Genomic DNA, 20,006 nt, shown 5'->3' with positions numbered 1-20,006 from the left:
TTCCATACACTAAAATTTTATTATGATCTTCATCGAAGATAAAAAACAAAGTGAATTTTTGATTTAGATACTTTTTGGAAAATTTTCTCGGTACCTTACCAACCCTGATAAATGAAAAATTTATTCTTATTTTGCCGACCGACCGACCCATATTTTTCTAACGATCTGTCCGTAAAACAACAAATTAGATTGGTCTCGCCTAAGTAAGAAAAAATGTTGATTGATTGACAAACTGAATTTTAACATTTATGACGCAGCGCGTTCTGGATGGGAAACAACGGAAAGTGTATCTCTGATGATCAATTAGAATTGTTATTCAATATTTTCTGCATTACACGTTTTTTCATAAGAACAATTATTTAAGAACATAAGGCTTATATGGCCAAAATACTAAGAACAAGTTAAGAACATTTCAAGGCTTTGCGGACTCGAAAACGCCCGATTTCTTTCTTAGGAAAATGAACAAAAATGCTCACAAAATGGTGAAAATAAGAACATGTTTAAAACATTTTCAGGGTTTTAGAACTAAAAAATTTAAAAACATCAGAAGGCTTCACAAATTTTGGAAATTCAAAAAAAAAACTTGTAAATAATTTAACAATTATTGAAAAAAAGAAATCAAGAAAAACTATCGTTACATTTAGAATTTGACATTTAAAGAGTTTTTTTGAAAATCCCTACAACGGGTCAAAATTTTCAGAGCTTTAATAATGTTTTGGTTATTTTTTGCCCTTCTCTTGCTCATCGATAAAGCATATTGCTCATCATTAGTGAGCTGGTCAAAACCAGTCAATAAATCCATCGCAAAATTAGTTGATGGTAAATTGGATCAATATCATTACATTAACATCAAATATGGGAGATTTACGAGACAAGCAAAATTTCAGGCTGTATTTCCTGCCATAAAATCTATTATTGAAGACTTGAGTGTGAATGAATGCCTTGATAGTTGCAACGATACACCTGGCTGTGTAATGGTTCTTCACAACACAGGGAATTACAAAGTATGCTCTCTCTACGACAAAACGTGTCGAAATGATGAATTTTTTTGTGTGGCTGGAGGCACTCATCATACTTTGTACATAAGAAAGGTAAACATCAGCAGCATCTTGATGTAAAACATTTCGTGTATTAGACAAGGCAAGAAGACTTTCTCTTCTTCTTTTATTTGACAACAATTTTATGAGAACAACAAGCAAGGCTCAAAATACCAAAAAAAACTAAACGTCCCAACCCGGTTATTTATTTTTGAAAATATTTTCAGCCATCAAAAACTGGTGCTCTACATAATCTAGTTTTGGTCCTTATCGGGGAAAACTTCGTCGGGGAAAAGTGACGAAATTTTGGCCAAGTGACGAAAATTTTCCCCAACCTTAATGCGTTTACCAACTACCAGCAAGTGACGAATATTTTTTCCCCGACGAAAATTTTCCCCGATAAGGTAATTAGTTACCTTGTTTTTTTGTGTCTTTTTTTTGGGGGGGGGGAGCTCAGAGGTAAAATTTGTAACTCCCCCGGTTAAAGCTCTCCCCCTGGTTATTCTATTTTCGAACCAGCCTGCTATTAGGGACCTTAGAGTAACTCCACCTTGTCATTTAAAATTCACTTTGACACGACAAAGTTTTCTACATTTTATTTCTTTAAAAAGCGGCACAAACTTTTAATTTTTGTATAATTTGGAATTATTACAAACGGTTGGGAATAGTTTTTTTCCAATTAAACGATAATCAAATACCAAAGTAATGAACTAGGATTTCAAATACTAATTCAAATATCTAAAGCTGGGTTTCCATTCACCTAGCGGGCAGTGCGCTGCGACCAAAATTTCCTTAAATAGCTCAATGACGTCAGAAAATGTAAATATTTGTACACAAAGTTAGAGCTCTTTCGAGCGCTGGTGTGCAATTTTGGTAGCTGAAAAATTTCAACTTCCAAAAGCGGGCGTGCGAGCTCATACAGTGATCAAATAGTTTTAGCCAATCAGAAGAGAGTAAACATGTAAAAAATTTAAAAATGTATACAGATTGTGATGAAGTCTTTTGAATATTTCGAGCACTTCTTTTAAATCTCAAGATGAATGGAAATCAATCACTGGTCGCTAGTGCGTTGCGACCACTTTTATATTTAGAATTCTGGTCGCAGCGCACTGCCCGATAGGTGAATGGAAACGAGCCTTAAGTCGTAAAAATTGGCATAACTTTGGGATTTTTATAATATAAACTCTTTTCTCTTTTTTTTTGTCCGGTTTGGGACACAAAGTAAAGTTTAAAACCATCTCGGCGATTCGCCCCAATATAACAGTTATACAATTTTAGTTAGTTAATCATTTAGTGAGTTACCTTAAAGGAAGAAATTTTGGCGGGAAGAAAATTTGGCGGATTTGGCGGATTTGACTGAAATCCGCCAAATTAAGTTCCCGCCAAAATTTCTTTTTTCCACCATCCGCCAAATTAAATTCCCGCCAAATTAAACATTTTGAAAATATGATCTCTTTTAAGGTGTTTTTGCTATTTTTTCGCTGTTTTGACGCCATCTTAAGGTTAAATTTTTAAGCGACCGCCAAATTAAATTAGCCTCCGTCTCGGAAGAGGACTGGGCCTGAATTTGCGGACGTTTTCACAGTTTCACTTTCGTTTTCGGCTATGCGACAGCGTTTTCAAGCAGAAAGCAGAGGAAATCTGTGAAATTATGGCAGGGAATGCTAACCTATTTTCCCAGTGTTTCTCAAGATTGGAGCAAGATTATTGTTCTAGAAAGTCATAAAGGCCTAATAGTTTTCAGATTTGTATGATTTCATCAGAAAAAACATTTACACCAAAGCTCCTTATTGATATGTAAAGGCTACCAAAAATAGCAATGTCCTCCATCAGAACAACTTTAACATAATGGACAAGGACAGTCAAGAAGTCTACTTTGTTGAAAATTTGCACAAAATACTTAGAGAAAATGGTACTATGGAAGCCCATTCTATACTCCTAAATGATAGTTGAAAAATCAGCAGTTGAGAGGGTTGATTAGAATAGAACTCAAAGCACACAATAAAGTATATACATATGTATTTGTCCAGAAAGAACTGGCATGTTGTTTGCTTTGTTTTGGTGTTTAAAAATATGTACTTATCAGTCCTAAAAAAATATAAATTCGAATATAATGAGGGCAATGAGTCTGGTTAAATGTTACTATATTTACAAGAAAGGATTACTGAAAAAATACTACTGTATGTACTACTGATGAACTAAACTCAAAAACTAAAACTTTACCATAAATTTACATTACGACAATTTAAAAATCTATCTTTAATAGCAACAAAGAAAAAAACATGGCTCAAAGCTTTAAAAACAGAGCTAGTCAGAGCTTCAATTCAGTAGGTATAGAGCTTTCAAAATTTGAAAACAGACACTGCATTGGTATTACTACAAGACATACTATCCACACGGTTTTTTCGATTCATGAAAAAAAATAAAGTATTTATCAAAAAAAGGTTCTCTTTTTTTTGGTAATCAATTCCAACAAACAACAATCAATATAACAGTTTTTTGAAAACCATCCCACAGTGTAAACATTATCAACCAACTAAACTCACACCGCCAAAATTGTAAAAATAAGTCAATATAATTTCTATCAACAATTTCTCGTAAAATGTTTTTTTTCCAACATTCTGATACCAATCATGGCTGGAGGCATCATGTGTAGAGTGACTGTGTGGTATTTCATTGCTTTTAATGATCACGATACCAAACATCAACCAAACAAAACTGACGCAAAGCCAAATCTGTCGATTAAAAATTTCCATGACAGCATGAAAATTATAATTGAAACTTATCTCGTAAAATGCTTTTTTCAACATTTTGGAGGTGTTCAAAGTTAGAGGTATCATATGTAGAGCCAAGAAATACATGAAAAGTCATTTGCTATCCCATTTGCCATGAGATATATGAGTCAACAAATCAAACAAAAACCAACAAATCATGTCTCTTCACTTTCATGTCACATCGTGTTTATATGGGCTATCAGAAAGCCAATCCACAAGAAGAGCCATCTTCCTTTATTATGGAGTGTTCCAAAACTATTGGTAGGTTGTTTGGAAGTAAAGAAACCCACACAGTTTGTTTTATTTTGAAGATTTAACTTGAAAACAAACTGCATCTTTCCAGCAGAAACTCATGTTTCAACCTGCTACATAACATTGGTCAGTCGGGTCTGCTACTAACATGTAATAGTTTTATTATAGCCGAGCTTGAGAATCCGTAGGCAGAACTTGTAACATGTATTATGTGTATAATTATGTCAGTCGACTTGAATCATGATACATTACTCACATTTCACTGGATGCATTTTCGCTGTGAAATTATCCGCAAAATTTTCTGACCGCGTTCTGAGACGGAGGCTAATTCCCGCCAAATTTAGTTTTTTCGTCCATCCGCCAAATTAAATTCCCTCTGAAAAAACTTTTTTGGCCATCCGCCAAATTAAATTCCCGCCAAAATTTCTTCCTTTAAGGTACTCATGTATCATTTACAGAAAATTTGAAACATCCCTAGGAAAAAATAAAAGAAATGTGTCCAAAATATGGCAAAACCTAAACCGCGAAAATTAATTCCCGCCATTGCGGTTTTTTTTTTGACCACGAAAATTAGTTTCCTTAAGGTAAGTTAACTGTCAAGCAAATCATTAACATTAACTTCCTTCTAATCTTAGAATCCATGCGACGATTCATCATTGTGCAAACACGGCAGTTTTTGTCGAGCAAACTTTCACAATGAAACGTATTTTTGTGATTACTGTTTACCTCCTTTCACTGGAAAACACTGCAATGAAACCTTGCCTGGTAAGAATCAACCAATTTCAATCATTTTATTTTTTATATTTTTTGTGGTAAGGATCAACCAATTTCAATCATTTTATTTTTTATATTTTTTTGCAAAAAGAAGAAATTATAAATATCTTAAATGACTTTTTAAACAATACACGGATTTCGAATTAGATTTTTGCGTAGCTTTTGCTTTGAACTCATGTAAATTTGCACAAAAAAAACAAAAAACAAGTAAACAAAACAGAAAGTGGCCGTGCAAGAAGCAATTTTAGCTGATTTTTCCATTTTGACATACTCTATGGGTCACTGTAAACATAGAAATAATAAAGCAGTTGCAGAATCTTATTTCTTTCATCGAATTTAAAAATAGGAAAACGTTTTTTGAATAAATAAAAAGTGATTTTTAAGGAAACTTTTGGATTGTTATAGGTAAGTACGATATTTATCTAGGGTTAACATAGTAGACAGGACCCAAATAGTCCAAATGAAACTATTTTATAACTGAACCCTTGTATTCTCAGGAGAAGACACTTCAAGTATTTTAAGTAAAGACCAAACAGATCCAGGTAAATGGCTTTCCAAATCTTATCCACTCCAATACAAAGAAACTGAAGAAGAAATTCGACCTTTAAAAGTTTCTCACTCGTCTGTGCTGTAAACAGACCCGATATTCACAGAAAGTTTAACAATACACCTTTTTCCGGTTAGCCGTTTCGTATAAAAAGTCACCAAAATTTCGAGTAAACAAACTGATTGGCTAAAGGCAAAAACATAAATAAAAAAATGTACGAGGAAAATGTGCTTTCTGAATTCTGTGCCCTTACTCTGGACATTTTTTTGTTTATGTTTTTACTTTTAGCCAATGAGATGGTTTGTTTACTCGAAATTTTGGTGACTTTTTATACGAAGCAGCTAACCGTAAAAAGGTGTATTAATTTCCGTATTACGCAACGCTTTAATCGATTTTGCTACGATTGCAATGGTAAATTGAAAGCCCGCCCCCTAGTCAGACTCTTCCAAACAATTCGAACGATTTTTCACCCAAAATATTTGCTGAAATGTTTTTCGTTTTGGCAAGTTTCCATCTCATCGCATTTCAAATCGATTTCTTTTACTAGACATTTGGTCAGGAAAAAAAGCATCATGTACACAAATAAAAAAAAATTATGGCAGTACTGCAGCGAGAGAATGGATTCACCCGTGGCGTGATTCGAGAAGAGTCAAAGTCAACTGTGCAGGTATGTACATTTAAGATTTCACTACAAAATTAACTGTGCAGGTGTATACATTTTAGTCTTTACTACAAAGTTAACTGTGCAGGTGTATACATTTTAACTTTAGACTTTACGACTTTTTGCGTGAACCTGTCAAAGTTTTACATTAATTTGTCCATCTTCCGTCTTGGATCTTGTGACGTTTCAACCTTATTTTGTCAAAGAAAGAAGCTTCATAAAGCCTGGCTAACACCGTTGAGAAAAAGCACGAACCTTAAACTTCCGTGGGGATTAAATTTCGCGGTTTTCGCGGAAATTAGGTCCCATAGGAAATTTAGAAAGATATTATCAATCCGCGAAATATTCATAAATTTATTTCAATACTCAAGAGAATATGGCAATGAAAAGACCTCATGGGAATTCTACGTTTCAACCTTCAATTATCTTGGAACTAATTTTCGTGGGAACTAATTTTCGCGGTCGAAAAAAAATATCTGAAAAATTGCATTTCGCATGTTTTAATTTTCGCGGTTTTGTCCTTTTTCGGACAAATTTCGTTCTTTTTCCTAGGGATTTTTCAAATTTTTCGATAAAGTTGGGAAAAATTTAATTTCGCAGGAATTAATTTTCGCGGTTTTTAGCTCTCAAAATTTTTCGCGGGCTAAAATTTTCGTTATTTTGACGAAAAACCGCGAAAAACACTAAAATAATTCCCGTGAAAATTAGTTCCAGTAAGCCATTTGATTGTTTTCTATTCCCTGCGCGATTAGCACGCAAATCGATAGAACGGAAGAGGTATCTATCTTTGAAATCTTTCAAATGCTGAATCAGCATAATTTCTTATTACATGTGGAGGCATTTTTACTACAAGTTTTGACATTTAATTCAAGCTTCTACGGCTTATTACAAGTCTAATGTTGCATTAATGTTATGGACATTCGATATCTTTCGAAGGCCGAGTCAGCATAATTTCTTATTACATGTGGAGGCATTTTTACTACAAGTTTTGACATTTAAGTCAAGCTTCTACGGCTTATTACAAGTCTAATGTTGCATTAATGTTATGGACATTCGATGTCTTTCGAATGCCGTGTCAGCATAATTTCTTATTACATGCGAACGCATTTTTACTACAAGTTTTGACGTTTTAATCACCCTTCTACAGCTTATTACTACTATTTTAGAAATCTTTCTAATGCTGAATCAGCAAAATTTGTTATTACATGTGGAGGCATTTTTACTACAAGTTTTGACATTTTAATCACCCTTCTACAGCTTATTACAACTGTTGTTGAAATCTTTCGAATGCTGAATCAGCATAATTTCTTATTACATATGGAAGCACTTTTACTACAAGTTTTGACATTTTAATCACCCTTCTACAGCTTATTACAACTATTTTAGAAATCTTTCGAATGCTGAATCAGCATAATTTCTTATTACATGTGGAGGCAATTTTATTACAAGTTTTAACATTTTAATCACCCTTCTACGGCTTATTACAACTCTAATGTTGCATTAATGTTATGAACGTTAGATGGACGTTAAAAAGACTTCATTTCTACAACTATCTTTGAAATCTTTAGAATGATGAGTGAGCATAATTTCTTATTACATGTGGAGGCACTTTTACTACAAGTTTTAACATTTTAATCACCCTTCTACAGCTTATTACAACTATTTTTGAAATCTTTCGAATGCTGAATCAGCAAAATTTCTTATTACATGCGGAGGCATTTTTACTACAAATTTTGACATTATAATCACCCTTCTACAGCTTATTACAACTATTTTAGAAATCTTTAGAATGCTGAATCAGCATAATTTCTTATTACATGTGGAGGCACTTTTACTACAAGTTGTGACATTTTAATCACCCTTCTATAGCTTATTACAAGTATTCTTGAAATCTTTCGAATGCTGAATCAGCAAAATTTCTTATTACATATGGAAGCATTTTTACTACAAGTTTTGACATTTTAATCACCCTTATACGGCTTATTACAACTATTTTAGAAATCTTTCGAATGCTGAATCAGCATAATTTCTTATTACATGTGGAGGCAATTTTATTACAAGTTTTGACATTTTAATCACCCTTCTACAGCTTATTACAACTATTTTTGAAATCTTTCGAATGCTGAATCAGCATAATTTCTTATTACATGTGGAGGCAATTTTATTACAAGTTTTGACATTTTAATCACCCTTCTACAGCTTATTACAACTATTGTTGAAATCTTTCGAATGCTGAATCAGCATAATTTCTTATTACATATGGAAGCACTTTTACTACAAGTTTTGACATTATAATCACCCTTCTACAGCTTATTACAACTATTTTTGAAATCTTTCGAATGCTGAATCAGCAAAATTTCTTATTACATGTGGAGGCAATTTTATTACAAGTTTTGACATTTTATTTAAGCTTCTACGGCTTATTACAACTATTCTTGAATTCTTTCGAATGCTGAATCAGCAAAATTTCTTATTACATGCGGAGGCATTTTTACTACAAGTTTTGACATTTTAATCACCCTTCTACAGCTTATTACAAGTATTCTTGAAATCTTTCGAATGCTGAATCAGCAAAATTTCTTATTACATATGGAAGCATTTTTACTACAAGTTTTGACATTTTAATCACCCTTATACGGCTTATTACAACTATTTTAGAAATCTTTCGAATGCTGAATCAGCATAATTTCTTATTACATGTGGAGGCAATTTTATTACAAGTTTTGACATTTTAATCACCCTTCTACAGCTTATTACAACTATTGTTGAAATCTTTCGAATGCTGAATCAGCATAATTTCTTATTACATATGGAAGCACTTTTACTACAAGTTTTGACATTATAAACACCCTTCTACAGCTTATTACAACTATTTTTGAAATCTTTCGAATGCTGAATCAGCAAAATTTCTTATTACATGTGGAGGCAATTTTATTACAAGTTTTGACATTTTATTTAAGCTTCTACGGCTTATTACAACTATTCTTGAATTCTTTCGAATGCTGAATCATCAAAAATCATCATCTTATCTTCGATCTGTAATAAGGTGCAGAAGAATGAAAAAGGGGTACAAAGCTGTAATAAGAATTGCCTGATTTGTAATAAGAAATTTTTGTTGAGTCATCAAAAATCGTCATCTTATCTTCGATCTGTAATAAGGTGTAGAAGAATGAAGAAGGGGTACAAAGCTGTAATAAGAATCGCCTGATTTGTAATAAGAAATTTTTGCTGAGTCATCAAAAATCGTCATCTTATCTCAGATGTGTAATAAGGTGTAGAAGAATGAAGAAGGGGTACAAAGCTGTAATAAGAATCGCCTGATTTGTAATAAGAAATTTTTGCTGAGTCATCAAAAATCGTCATCTTATCTTCGATCTGTAATAAGGTGTAGAAGAATGAAGAAGGGGTACAAAGCTGTAATAAGAATCGCCTGATTTGTAATAAGAAATTTTTGCTGAGTCATCAAAAATCGTCATCTTATCTCAGATGTGTAATAAGGTGTAGAAGAATGAAAAAGGGGTACTAAGCTGTAATAAGAATTGCCTGATTTGTAATAAGAAATTTTTGCTGAGTCATCAAAAATCGTCATCTTATCACAGATGTGTAATAAGGTGTAGAAGAATGAAGGGGTACAAGTAATAAGAAATCGCCTGATTTGTAATAAGAAATTTTTGCTGAGTCATGAAAAATCCTCATTTTATCTCAGATGTGTAATAAGGTGTAGAAGAATGAAGAAGGGGTACAAAGCTGTAATAAGAATTGCCTGATTTGTAATAAGAAATTTTTGCTGAGTCATCACAAATCGTCATCTTATCTCAGATGTGTAATAAGGTGTAGAAGAATGAAGAAGGGGTACAAAGCTGTAATAAGAATCGCCTGATTTGTAATAAGAATTTTTTACTGAGTCATCAAAAATCGTCATCTTATCTCAGATGTGTAATAAGGTGTAGAAGAATGAAGAAGGGGTACAAAGCTGTAATAAGAATTGCCTGATTTGTAATAAGAAATTTTTGCTGAGTCATCACAAATCGTCATCTTATCTCAGATGTGTAATAAGGTGTAGAAGAATGAAAAGGGGTACAAAGCTGTAATAAGAATTGCCTGATTTGTAATAAGAAATTTTTGCTGAATCATCAAAAATCATCATCTTATCTCAGATCTGTAATAAGGTGTAGAAGAATGAAGAAGGGGTACAAAGCTGTAATAAGAATTGCCTGATTTGTAATAAGAAATTTTTGCTGAGTCATCACAAATCGTCATCTTATCTCAGATGTGTAATAAGGTGTAGAAGAATGAAAAAGGGGTACAAAGCTGTAATAAGAATTGCCTGATTTGTAATAAGAAATTTTTGCTGAATCATCAAAAATCATCATCTTATCTCAGATCTGTAATAAGGTGTAGAAGAATGAAGAAGGGGTACAAAGCTGTAATAAGAATTGCCTGATTTGTAATAAGAAATATTTGCTGAGTCATCAAAAATCGTCATCTTATCTCAGATGTGTAATAAGGTGTAGAAGAATGAAAAAGGGGTACAAAGCTGTAATAAGAATTGCCTGATTTGTAATAAGAAATTTTTGCTGAATCATCAAAAATCATCATCTTATCTCAGATCTGTAATAAGGTGTAGAAGAATGAAGAAGGGGTACAAAGCTGTAATAAGAATTGCCTGATTTGTAATAAGAAATTTTTGCTGAATCATCAAAAATCATCATCTTATCTCAGATCTGTAATAAGGTGTAGAAGAATGAAGAAGGGGTACAAAGCTGTAATAAGAATTGCCTGATTTGTAATAAGAAATTTTTGCTGAGTCATCAAAAATCGTCATCTTATCTCAGATCTGTAATAAGGTGTAGAAGAATGAAGAAGGGGTACAAAGCTGTAATAAGAATTGCCTGATTTGTAATAAGAAATTTTTGCTGAGTCATCAACAAATCGTCATCTTATCTCAGATGTGTAATAAGGTGTAGAAGAATGAAAAAGGGGTACAAAGCTGTAATAAGAATTGCCTGATTTGTAATAAGAAATTTTTGCTGAATCATCAAAAATCATCATCTTATCTCAGATCTGTAATAAGGTGTAGAAGAATGAAGAAGGGGTACAAAGCTGTAATAAGAATTGCCTGATTTGTAATAAGAAATTTTTGCTGAGTCATCAAAAATCATCATCTTATCTCAGATGTGTAATAAGGTGTAGAAGAATGAAAAAGGGGTACAAAGCTGTAATAAGAATTGCCTGATTTGTAATAAGAAATTTTTGCTGAGTCATCAAAAATCATCATCTTATCTCAGATCTGTAATAAGGTGTAGAAGAATGAAGAAGGGGTACAAAGCTGTAATAAGAATCGCCTGATTTGTAATAAGAAATTTTTGCTGAATCATCAAAAATCATCATCTTATCTCAGATGTGTAATAAGGTGTAGAAGAATGAAGAAGGGGTACAAAGCTGTAATAAGAATTGCCTGATTTGTAATAAGAAATTTTTGCTGAGTCATCAAAAATCGTCATCTTATCTCAGATGTGTAATAAGGTGTAGAAGAATGAAAAAGGGGTACAAAGCTGTAATAAGAATTGCCTGATTTGTAATAAGAAATTTTTGCTGAATCATCAAAAATCATCATCTTATCTCAGATCTGTAATAAGGTGTAGAAGAATGAAGAAGGGGTACAAAGCTGTAATAAGAATTGCCTGATTTGTAATAAGAAATATTTGCTGAGTCATCAAAAATCATCATCTTATCTCAGATCTGTAATAAGGTGTAGAAGAATGAAGAAGGGGTACAAAGCTGTAATAAGAATTGCCTGATTTGTAATAAGAAATATTTGCTGAGTCATCAAAAATCATCATCTTATCTCAGATCTGTAATAAGGTGTAGAAGAATGAAGAAGGGGTACAAAGCTGTAATAAGAATTGCCTGATTTGTAATAAGAAATATTTGCTGAGTCATCAAAAATCATCATCTTATCTCAGATCTGTAATAAGGTGTAGAAGAATGAAGAAGGGGTACAAAGCTGTAATAAGAATTGCCTGATTTGTAATAAGAAATTTTTGCTGAGTCATTAAAAATTGTCATCTTATTTTCGATCTGTAATAAGGTGTAGAAGAATGAAAAAGGGGTACTAAGCTGTAATAAGAATTGCCTGATTTGTAATAAGAAATTTTTGCTGAGTCATCAAAAATCGTCATCTTATCTCAGATGTGTAATAAGGTGTAGAAGAATGAAAAAGGGGTATTAAGCTGTAATAAGAATTGCCTGATTTGTAATAAGAAATTTTTGCTGAGTCATCAAAAATCGTCATCTTATCTCAGATGTGTAATAAGGTGTAGAAGAATGAAAAAGAGGTACAAAGGCTGTAATAAAAATTGCCTGATTTGTAATAAGAAAATTTTCCTGAGTCATCAAAAATCGTCATCTTATCTTCGATCTGTAATAAGGTGTAGAAGAATGAAAAAGGGGTACAAAGCTGTAATAAGAATTGCCTGATTTGTAATAAAAAACTTTTGCCGAGTCATCAAAATCATCATCTTATCATCGATTGTAACAAGACTATATTCGAACTTCATATGAAAACTTCATATGAAAACCTGTAACAAGGTGTATTAGGTAGTATCAAAGTGTATCAAGATGTAACACATTGACTAAAACCTGTAACAGGAATGTTGATATCCCACATTTTTAATCTTGATATTAATTAGTAGAAACCTAGACTTGAATAAAATTGACATTCACATTTCTTGAAATTGTAAAGCTTCTTATCGTAATTGGTATTATATATATATTCCACAAGCTAATGAACTAAGTAAATTTTCTCTACAACATATTTTTGAATATAAATATTTAGTTGTTAGGTATTAATACAATACAAACCCAAATTTCTCAAATGCAAAGGCATATAGATAAACTCGACAAAGAATTCTCATCATATCATGCCTTGAAATTTTTGATAAATGTGTCTATTATTTTATCATCTTTGATACTGATCAAGTTTTTGCTTTCCTCTTTCTTTTTAATTTTGCTATTTTTAGGACTTTCAACTCTCAGCTTTTCTTGAAATTGTTCTGTTTGGGAAGATTCAGATTTGCTCTCATCTCCAGATAGCATGCGCATGCCTTCCCTCTTGGAGCGCTTCAAAGTTGGTTTAGTTTGTTTGTTTCTTTGTTCTCTTTGGAGGTTGACCAGAATTGAAAGCCTCAAAATCAAACTCCTCAGATTCTTCAGAAGATGACATCAATTTGAATTCGTAAGAAAGTCTTTTAGGTCCCGTGTAATTGTTGATTTTATTTTTTGACATTTTTCAGTTATCTTAAAAATTGAAACAAGATTATTTAGAAAGCTGCTCAAGATAAAAGTAAAATTGAATAGAAATGAATGAAATATCATAATACATTTTATCACGTTTGATATAATATTTACAATTATTTATTATCATTAAAAAGCTTTCTAAAGCAAGCACTATCAGCTCTAACCCTCAAAGAATCTCTAGTTCTAGTTTCATGAAACTTTAAGTTAGGGTCTTTCAAAATTATAGCCCATGATTTACGACCGTATTTTTCGATGCCCTGCTTTAAACAATGATCTTCTGCACTAGTGAATTTCACATTTTTAGGTTGTTTTCTGTTAGTTTGTTGTCGAGCAGCCTCCTTTTTGATAACAATATTGTCATTTGGTATATTTAAGATGCTGACTTCCTGTACATCAGCCACGGCTGGAGTGTTATTAGTAGGAAAAGTTTCTGTGATGACCATATCTGTCGATTCGTTTAGTGATTCACTCACTGGTTGGTATGGATCGGTATCAACTTCCATATGGCTTGATGAGCAAGAAGCACTCGAAATCGAATTTTGAGCGTTAGGTTTCATACCTTCTATTATGCGTCGACTATGACTCAATACGTCGTTATCGAAAGAACAAGATATATTATTAAACATTTCAACAAGGTTTTTGTTGCCGTCAGACCTTGCGTCCTTTGTCATCTTTTCCATACATTTACGTCCCTCTACTGCAACGATCCTCGATTGAGTCTTCTTGTAGTGTATTTTAGCTACAGTAGAGCTGTGCTTTTGATCTTCGGTGATATAATGTTGCTCTTCCAAGTTAAGCCTTTCGCTGCTTTCCGTTTCGACGACTTTGCCTATAACGAGTTGGATTGATGTGCTTGCCAATGGCTTCATGAACGAGGATCGTCATAGCTGAAGTCAAGGATTGAAATTGAGTTCCATTTGTTGAGAGTAGAAGGAAGTCGCATTGTGGATTGAGACGAGGTCGGATGTACTCTAAGTACAAATCAATAATCTCTATCGTATCGTCTGATAATATCAAAGTGTCGAAGATATACCTTAAAACAATAAACATGCATTGTTATTATATTATACTATTAATAAAACAGTTTAAATATCATAACAAAATAATAATTATCATATGATAGATATGATTTAAATGAGAATTAAACTTTGATTTAAAGATACAGTAAGTGATATAAAATGTATGGTATCATTTATTAGATCAAAAATCATCGTTTCTTAAAATTAGGATATCAAGCAGAAAAAGTAGACTTTGTCTTAATCTAATACAAATTCTTTAGAACCATAATCATACCTTGATGCTGTTTTGAACTCTCTTTGATCGACAAATCCACCATTATTTCTTGCTTTGTTAACCATTTCAACCGTGAGAAACTGGTACGTCATAGGTCTTGAGCATTTAACTCGGAGGAAAAGCAAAGTTGTGATGAATCGAATACAGAAGACCAATTCACCTTTCGTTAGAAATCTTGCTTCGTGGCTTTCAGAACACTTTTCAATTATCTTTTTGAACTGTTTCATGTGGAAAGGTATGACCACTTCCATTTCCTCCAACGTTGCCCAGCTGTTTCTGGCGATAAGGGTTTCCAAGTCGAGGTTTCGATTACAGTCTAAGTTCTTTTTTCTTTCGAAGGTTTTCATTTGCTCGCCTGAGATAAACTTCCACAACTGTGAAGCAACGAAGAGTATTGTCAGAAACTCCATTTGCTTTTCGAAAATCAATGAAATCTGTAATACACTTTACGTAGTTTACAGCACCGGAGGGACCAACTTTCCATTCTTCTTCTATCACTTTTAGAAACGATATGAAAATTGAAGCAGATGACAAACAACAGTCAACAAATTCGTTAGTTAGGTCAATGTCATTTTCATTGTTACCCATGGCATGCATAAAATATTTCATAGCTCGTTTGCCAATCTGTCTAGCCTCCTTATTGCTTTTTCCACCTCCACAAGATGTTCCAAGCCAAGTTAAAAAGTCTCTTCCAATTCCTTCATCCAATGAAAAAGACGGCTTACCGGCAGTAGATGCTCTCTTTGGTGCAACAGGAAAGTCAGTCATGTCCTCACGTTTAACTTCAGGCTGCTCGTCAAAGTAATAGTACCAAGGATGTTTAGTGTTGATATGCTTTCTCAACCCTCTGCAACTTTTGAAGTCACCATGTAAACATAGCTTTATAGGACACGTGTAAAGGTCCCGCTGGTTTGGTCGGAGTTTTAGCGTTCTTTTACCATGTGCAGCTCCCACTAAGCTCTTCCAGTTGACCTGGAGTCGCCTTGGGCGACGCATTATGAATGACCTGATTTGAGAAGAGCCTTTTATGTTTTTCCTGTCAAATCTTTACAGGGGGTTTCATTTTACTTTTTATTTGTTCGAAATAAAGAATATAATCGTTCAATTGATCCCCGTAAGCTAAACGACCAATATATTCCCACCGTTAGCAAACTTGTTCTCCAATAGGGAGAGGAAAATCAAACGTCAAGGGAATATAAAAACTTGACATTAGTCATTACTTCGTTCCCGCAATAGAAAGTTAATAAGGAACTCAATATTCTATTATTCAAAATACATTTGTGTACAAATTGTTCCTTGTTATAAAATTGAAGAAAGAACAAATTTGCTCCTTAGCGAAAGTATACATCTTATTCCTTTGTAAGAGAACAAATTATCTGTCAACACGAAAAGAACAAATAATTCATCCTATAAAGGAACAAAGGAACAATTGAAACACAATTTTGAAATTGGAGTTTAAACCATTCCTTATTGAACAGTTTATTCCTTTATGAAAAACAACACAGAACAAAGACATCCTTAGGGATCAAAGAGTTCTTCAGATAAAGGTTCCTTGCGAGTTCCTTAAATACAGGAACAGACCAGAAATTAACTACAGTAAGGTACTTGTCTCTATAGAACAGCTTTTGTGAACGTTTTTGAACCTTAATTCCTTTGGGAAATCAAAATCGTTTTAAAACCAATGAATTTTTTAGAAACTTCACATTAGCTACTGAACCGTTTATGTATAACCTGAGATCAGATTGTGAATGTTTTCTGCACACCACGCTGAAGCTCTAAAGGGATGTGTGAAAACAAACAATCTGACGAATATGCAATCTCGAAATCGTAAGGACCGCGTTCGTCTAAAAGGACTGGGAATGACAACAAAGTTGCGCGATTGTGTTTATGAATAGGGCGCCGTATTAGTTTCTATTTTTCCGGCGCACAACAAGATTCTTGTTGTAGAATTTTCCGCGGGAGGACTATTTTCCTCAGATGTATAATTTTCAAGTGCCTTTAGAGGTTTACCGTGCGCGTAAGAAAATTATGAACATCTGTTATCAGGTTATTTATGTTTAATTAAGGCATACTTTCACAGTGTTCTTTACAGCTTATCACTAGATCTACGTTATGCTTATCTATTTGTAAAATGTTTATAGGATGTTTTATAAAATATACGATTGGTGTTGAAATAAATATGTTATTTTTGTTTGAGGTACGAATTTGAAAATAACTAAACAAAACTCATAAAATATCAAATAAATATTTTTTGAATGTTTACTGGCATCAAAAAGGCACTAAAAGCTTGGGGACAAGTTTTTTTTTCGCGTTGGTGCAATGCAACGCTTTCTCGTGTCTCCACCCCATTTTTCTTTCTACAAATAAAAGGGAAATCGACAGGAATTTGAATAACATTTGTGTAACCTGATAACAGATGTTCATAATTTTCTTACATAATGTTCATTTTCTTACGCGCACGGGAAACCTCTAAAGGCGCTTGAAAATTATACATCTGAAGAAAATAGTCCTCCCGCAGAAAAGTCTACAACAAGAATCTTGTTGTGCGCCGGAAAAATAAAAACTGATACGGCGCCCTATTCATAAACACAATCGCGCAACTTTGTTGTCATTCCCAGCCCTTTTAGACGAGCGCGATCCTTACGATTTCGAGATTGCATATTCGTCAGATTGTTTGTTTTCACACATCCCTTTAGAGCTTCAGCGTGGTGTGAAGATAACATTCACAATCTGATCTCAGGTTACATTTGTGTGTCTCTCTCTTTTGTCCCTGGGACAAATCATCGTGTCTTTTGGGTATTCCCCTCCCTTTCTGTCCCATGAAAAAATAAAAGTAACCATGGGACACGCACTTTTTTTGTGTTGGTGGGATGGAGCATGTTGCATTGCACCAACGCGACTAAAACTTCTCATGTCCCCAAGCCTTAACAATGTGTATTTCAACAACCAAAATGCATGATTTGACAGTAAAAGGCACAAATTCGTGAAAATACTGTCACCCAATAAGTGCCATCCGCCAAATTAAGTCGGTTGAGCTCAACTGCAAAATTTAATACCCTCGAAAATTAATCCCATTAAAGTAGCTCCTAAATTCCATTAAATTCCAAATGATCCTACATTTACTTTAGGTGATCAAATGTATATGGCACAAACTTCAAAACTGACAGAAGCCGGTATTCCTGTCATCACGGAAATCCCGGAGTTGTATGACGGACTGGAATTTCCAGACAATAATTTCAAAATGGGGCGCAAAGCAATTGAACAATATTATAAATTAATCAGGTTTACCAAGTATCGATTTGGATGTTTCAACGGATCTATATATTCAGATTTCATTTTTAGTCGACACAATTATCAAAAGTTAGTATCACAATCAAATTTATCAAACTTTTATATAAACAAATCTTCATCTAGAACTCTCCATAACTCAGACAAATTTTAATTTCCCGTGTGTGTTCGAGTTATTGAGCAGGCTCCACTCTATTCCCACACAATTTAATAAGCGGCGGGGGATTATAAATTTTATGATTTAATTATAATTTAATTTAATATAATTTAATTCTATTAAGAGTAAATCATTATTCTTTTAGATATTTCACATTCATGTCGGACGAAAGGCCAGCTGCGTGTCAATGGTATGGTTGGGGGAGCGACGACTTTGATTGTACAGAACATGTTGATGGTAGATTTTCCTCACCGTACATTAACTCTGATGACCGGCTCTATGATCGTATTTATAACCGGACGAATGGGGAAACCTATTCATTTCACGGTGACCATTGGGCATGTTTCGGTCCCAGTAAACCTATCCTAGATCCTGATATCAGTTTTGATATTCGAGAGTTTTCATAGAGCACCCGAAGAAATCTGAAACACCAAAAGGGATCACTAATAGATTTTTAAATAAGAGTGATATCGTTTGATTACTCATCAATTTTAATTCATTTCACATTGTATTGACACGAATGTGGAGCAAGATAAAAATAAAAACATTTTTTGCTTATATCAGCACAATATGACAATGGGCAGACACTGTCCTGATATGGAACATGTGTCTGATATGAAACGGGGACACTATGTAAAACTTTAAGTCCTTAGCCAGCCCTGCTACAAAATAATGCATTTATCTAGCCCTTCTTTACAAATACTAGCTTTTTCTTGCTTCTGAAATGACATCTCCAAATTATGTAAAGACCAAACAATATATAGCATGGTATTCTCAAGATATATTATCTCAAAAATCAAAGATCTCATTAATCTCTTGATAAGTACTGCACAAAGTTATTTCTAATGATATCTAAAAGCTTATTGTATGTCTTTATCAATTTTATCAATTTATTTAAGAATTAAAAATCATGTAATTATTGCATCGACACACCCCAGACACACCCCAGCAATAGATTTCGAATCATCAACTGCACAAACAAGTTGCTATATAGCGTCATTGTGTGTTTTTATTGTCCATTTCAATGATTTGTTCAACGCCTTGCCATTTAAGGGTGGCTTGTCTTCAAGATAAAATCAAGCCTTTGGTTACGCATTTAGGGCGTGGTCATACAAAATGATGAAAGCCCTTTAATCAAAGAACACCGCCTTGGGATAATGTTTACGGCGAATACCTCCATTCTTAACGGTTTGCACCTTCCATTGGTTGCTTCAAACAAACCAAACGTATGCACACTCTTCATCTCCAGTAATCACGTGTCAACGACCGTAGGAAACGTGTTTTCCGTATACATTGTGCTTGTTGGAGGGTTTCCGTATTACATTTAGTATTCAGTTCCGGTTGTCCAATAATTTGAACCTGGGTGAGAAATAAATAAAAATATAATATTGTCTGGAGTAATGCCTTGACCCATCACTTTATAAGGGTTCTGTCTCTAAACCTTTTGATAAAAACCTTCGGTTCCATTAACTTAAAGAGATAAACAGATAGTTTGAGATGTTAAGGTACCTGTTCTTATAAATGAGAAAACGTGATTCCCCAAGTAGTTTTGTCAACTGACGAGTCTGTATCAGGACATTCCACTTTAAAATTGCGGAGCTAAAATTCTGAGCTCTTTACAACGTGAAAGGTCCGCGAGAGATCCCACTGTTTTTTTTTTTGGAAATCACTGAGAAGTCTGTCGCGAACTTTCGCGAATTGCCCTGTTAAGAATCTTCAAAGACATTTAATTTCGCGAAAAAGGCCAAGATTCGCGAAAATCACGAAAGTTTCTGTTCGCGAAAGTTTGTACGCCCAAGTATATGTTCACATCATAAAAGGAAAATAAATTAAAGTATAAAAGTGTCACCCATTCAGAAAAATAATTTACAAATGCTTTGCAAACCCCCTGACAAAAATTTCTTTGCAACCCGTTTACAGTTTT

General features: G+C 33.6%; 2 protein-coding genes across 2 annotated transcripts in view; one reads left to right on the top strand and one right to left on the bottom strand.

Moving 5' to 3' along the window:
• Window positions 1–649: 649 nt before the first annotated feature.
• LOC136806810 (uncharacterized) lies at window positions 650–18,985 on the top strand. The gene is made up of 6 exons (XM_067063391.1): window positions 650–1,091; window positions 4,699–4,828; window positions 5,335–5,379; window positions 5,932–6,051; window positions 17,766–17,997; window positions 18,228–18,985. Exons 1-6 carry the CDS (start codon window positions 711–713, stop codon window positions 18,487–18,489), a joined length of 1,170 nt encoding a protein of 389 aa, XP_066919492.1. The 5' UTR covers window positions 650–710; the 3' UTR covers window positions 18,490–18,985.
• LOC136806809 (integrator complex subunit 8-like) overlaps window positions 18,936–20,006 on the bottom strand; it is a 49,410-nt gene continuing 48,339 nt past the window's right edge. Inside the window, exon 32 of the mRNA XM_067063389.1 lies at window positions 18,936–19,441. Coding sequence (XP_066919490.1) covers window positions 19,322–19,441 — 120 coding nt within the window. The 3' untranslated portion in view covers window positions 18,936–19,321. The remainder of the gene's footprint in view (window positions 19,442–20,006) is intronic.

This window comes from Clytia hemisphaerica, unplaced genomic scaffold (genome assembly GCF_902728285.1).
Source record: "Clytia hemisphaerica strain Z4C2 unplaced genomic scaffold, Clytia hemisphaerica genome assembly, whole genome shotgun sequence".
Taxonomy (NCBI): Eukaryota; Metazoa; Cnidaria; class Hydrozoa; order Leptothecata; family Clytiidae; genus Clytia; species Clytia hemisphaerica.
The sequence above is the reverse complement of the archived record's forward strand: the minus strand, read 5'-3'. Positions and strand labels throughout refer to the sequence as shown.

Coding starts and splice junctions, on each gene's coding strand:
- LOC136806810 (XM_067063391.1), top strand. CDS start 711: ATGTTTTGGTTATTTTTTGCCCTTCTCTTGCTCATCGATAAAGCATAT. Junction 5,380..5,931: donor TAAAGACCAAACAGATCCAG/GTAAATGGCTTT, acceptor TTCTTTTACTAG/ACATTTGGTCAGGAAAAAAA. Junction 6,052..17,765: donor AGTCAAAGTCAACTGTGCAG/GTATGTACATTT, acceptor CATTTACTTTAG/GTGATCAAATGTATATGGCA.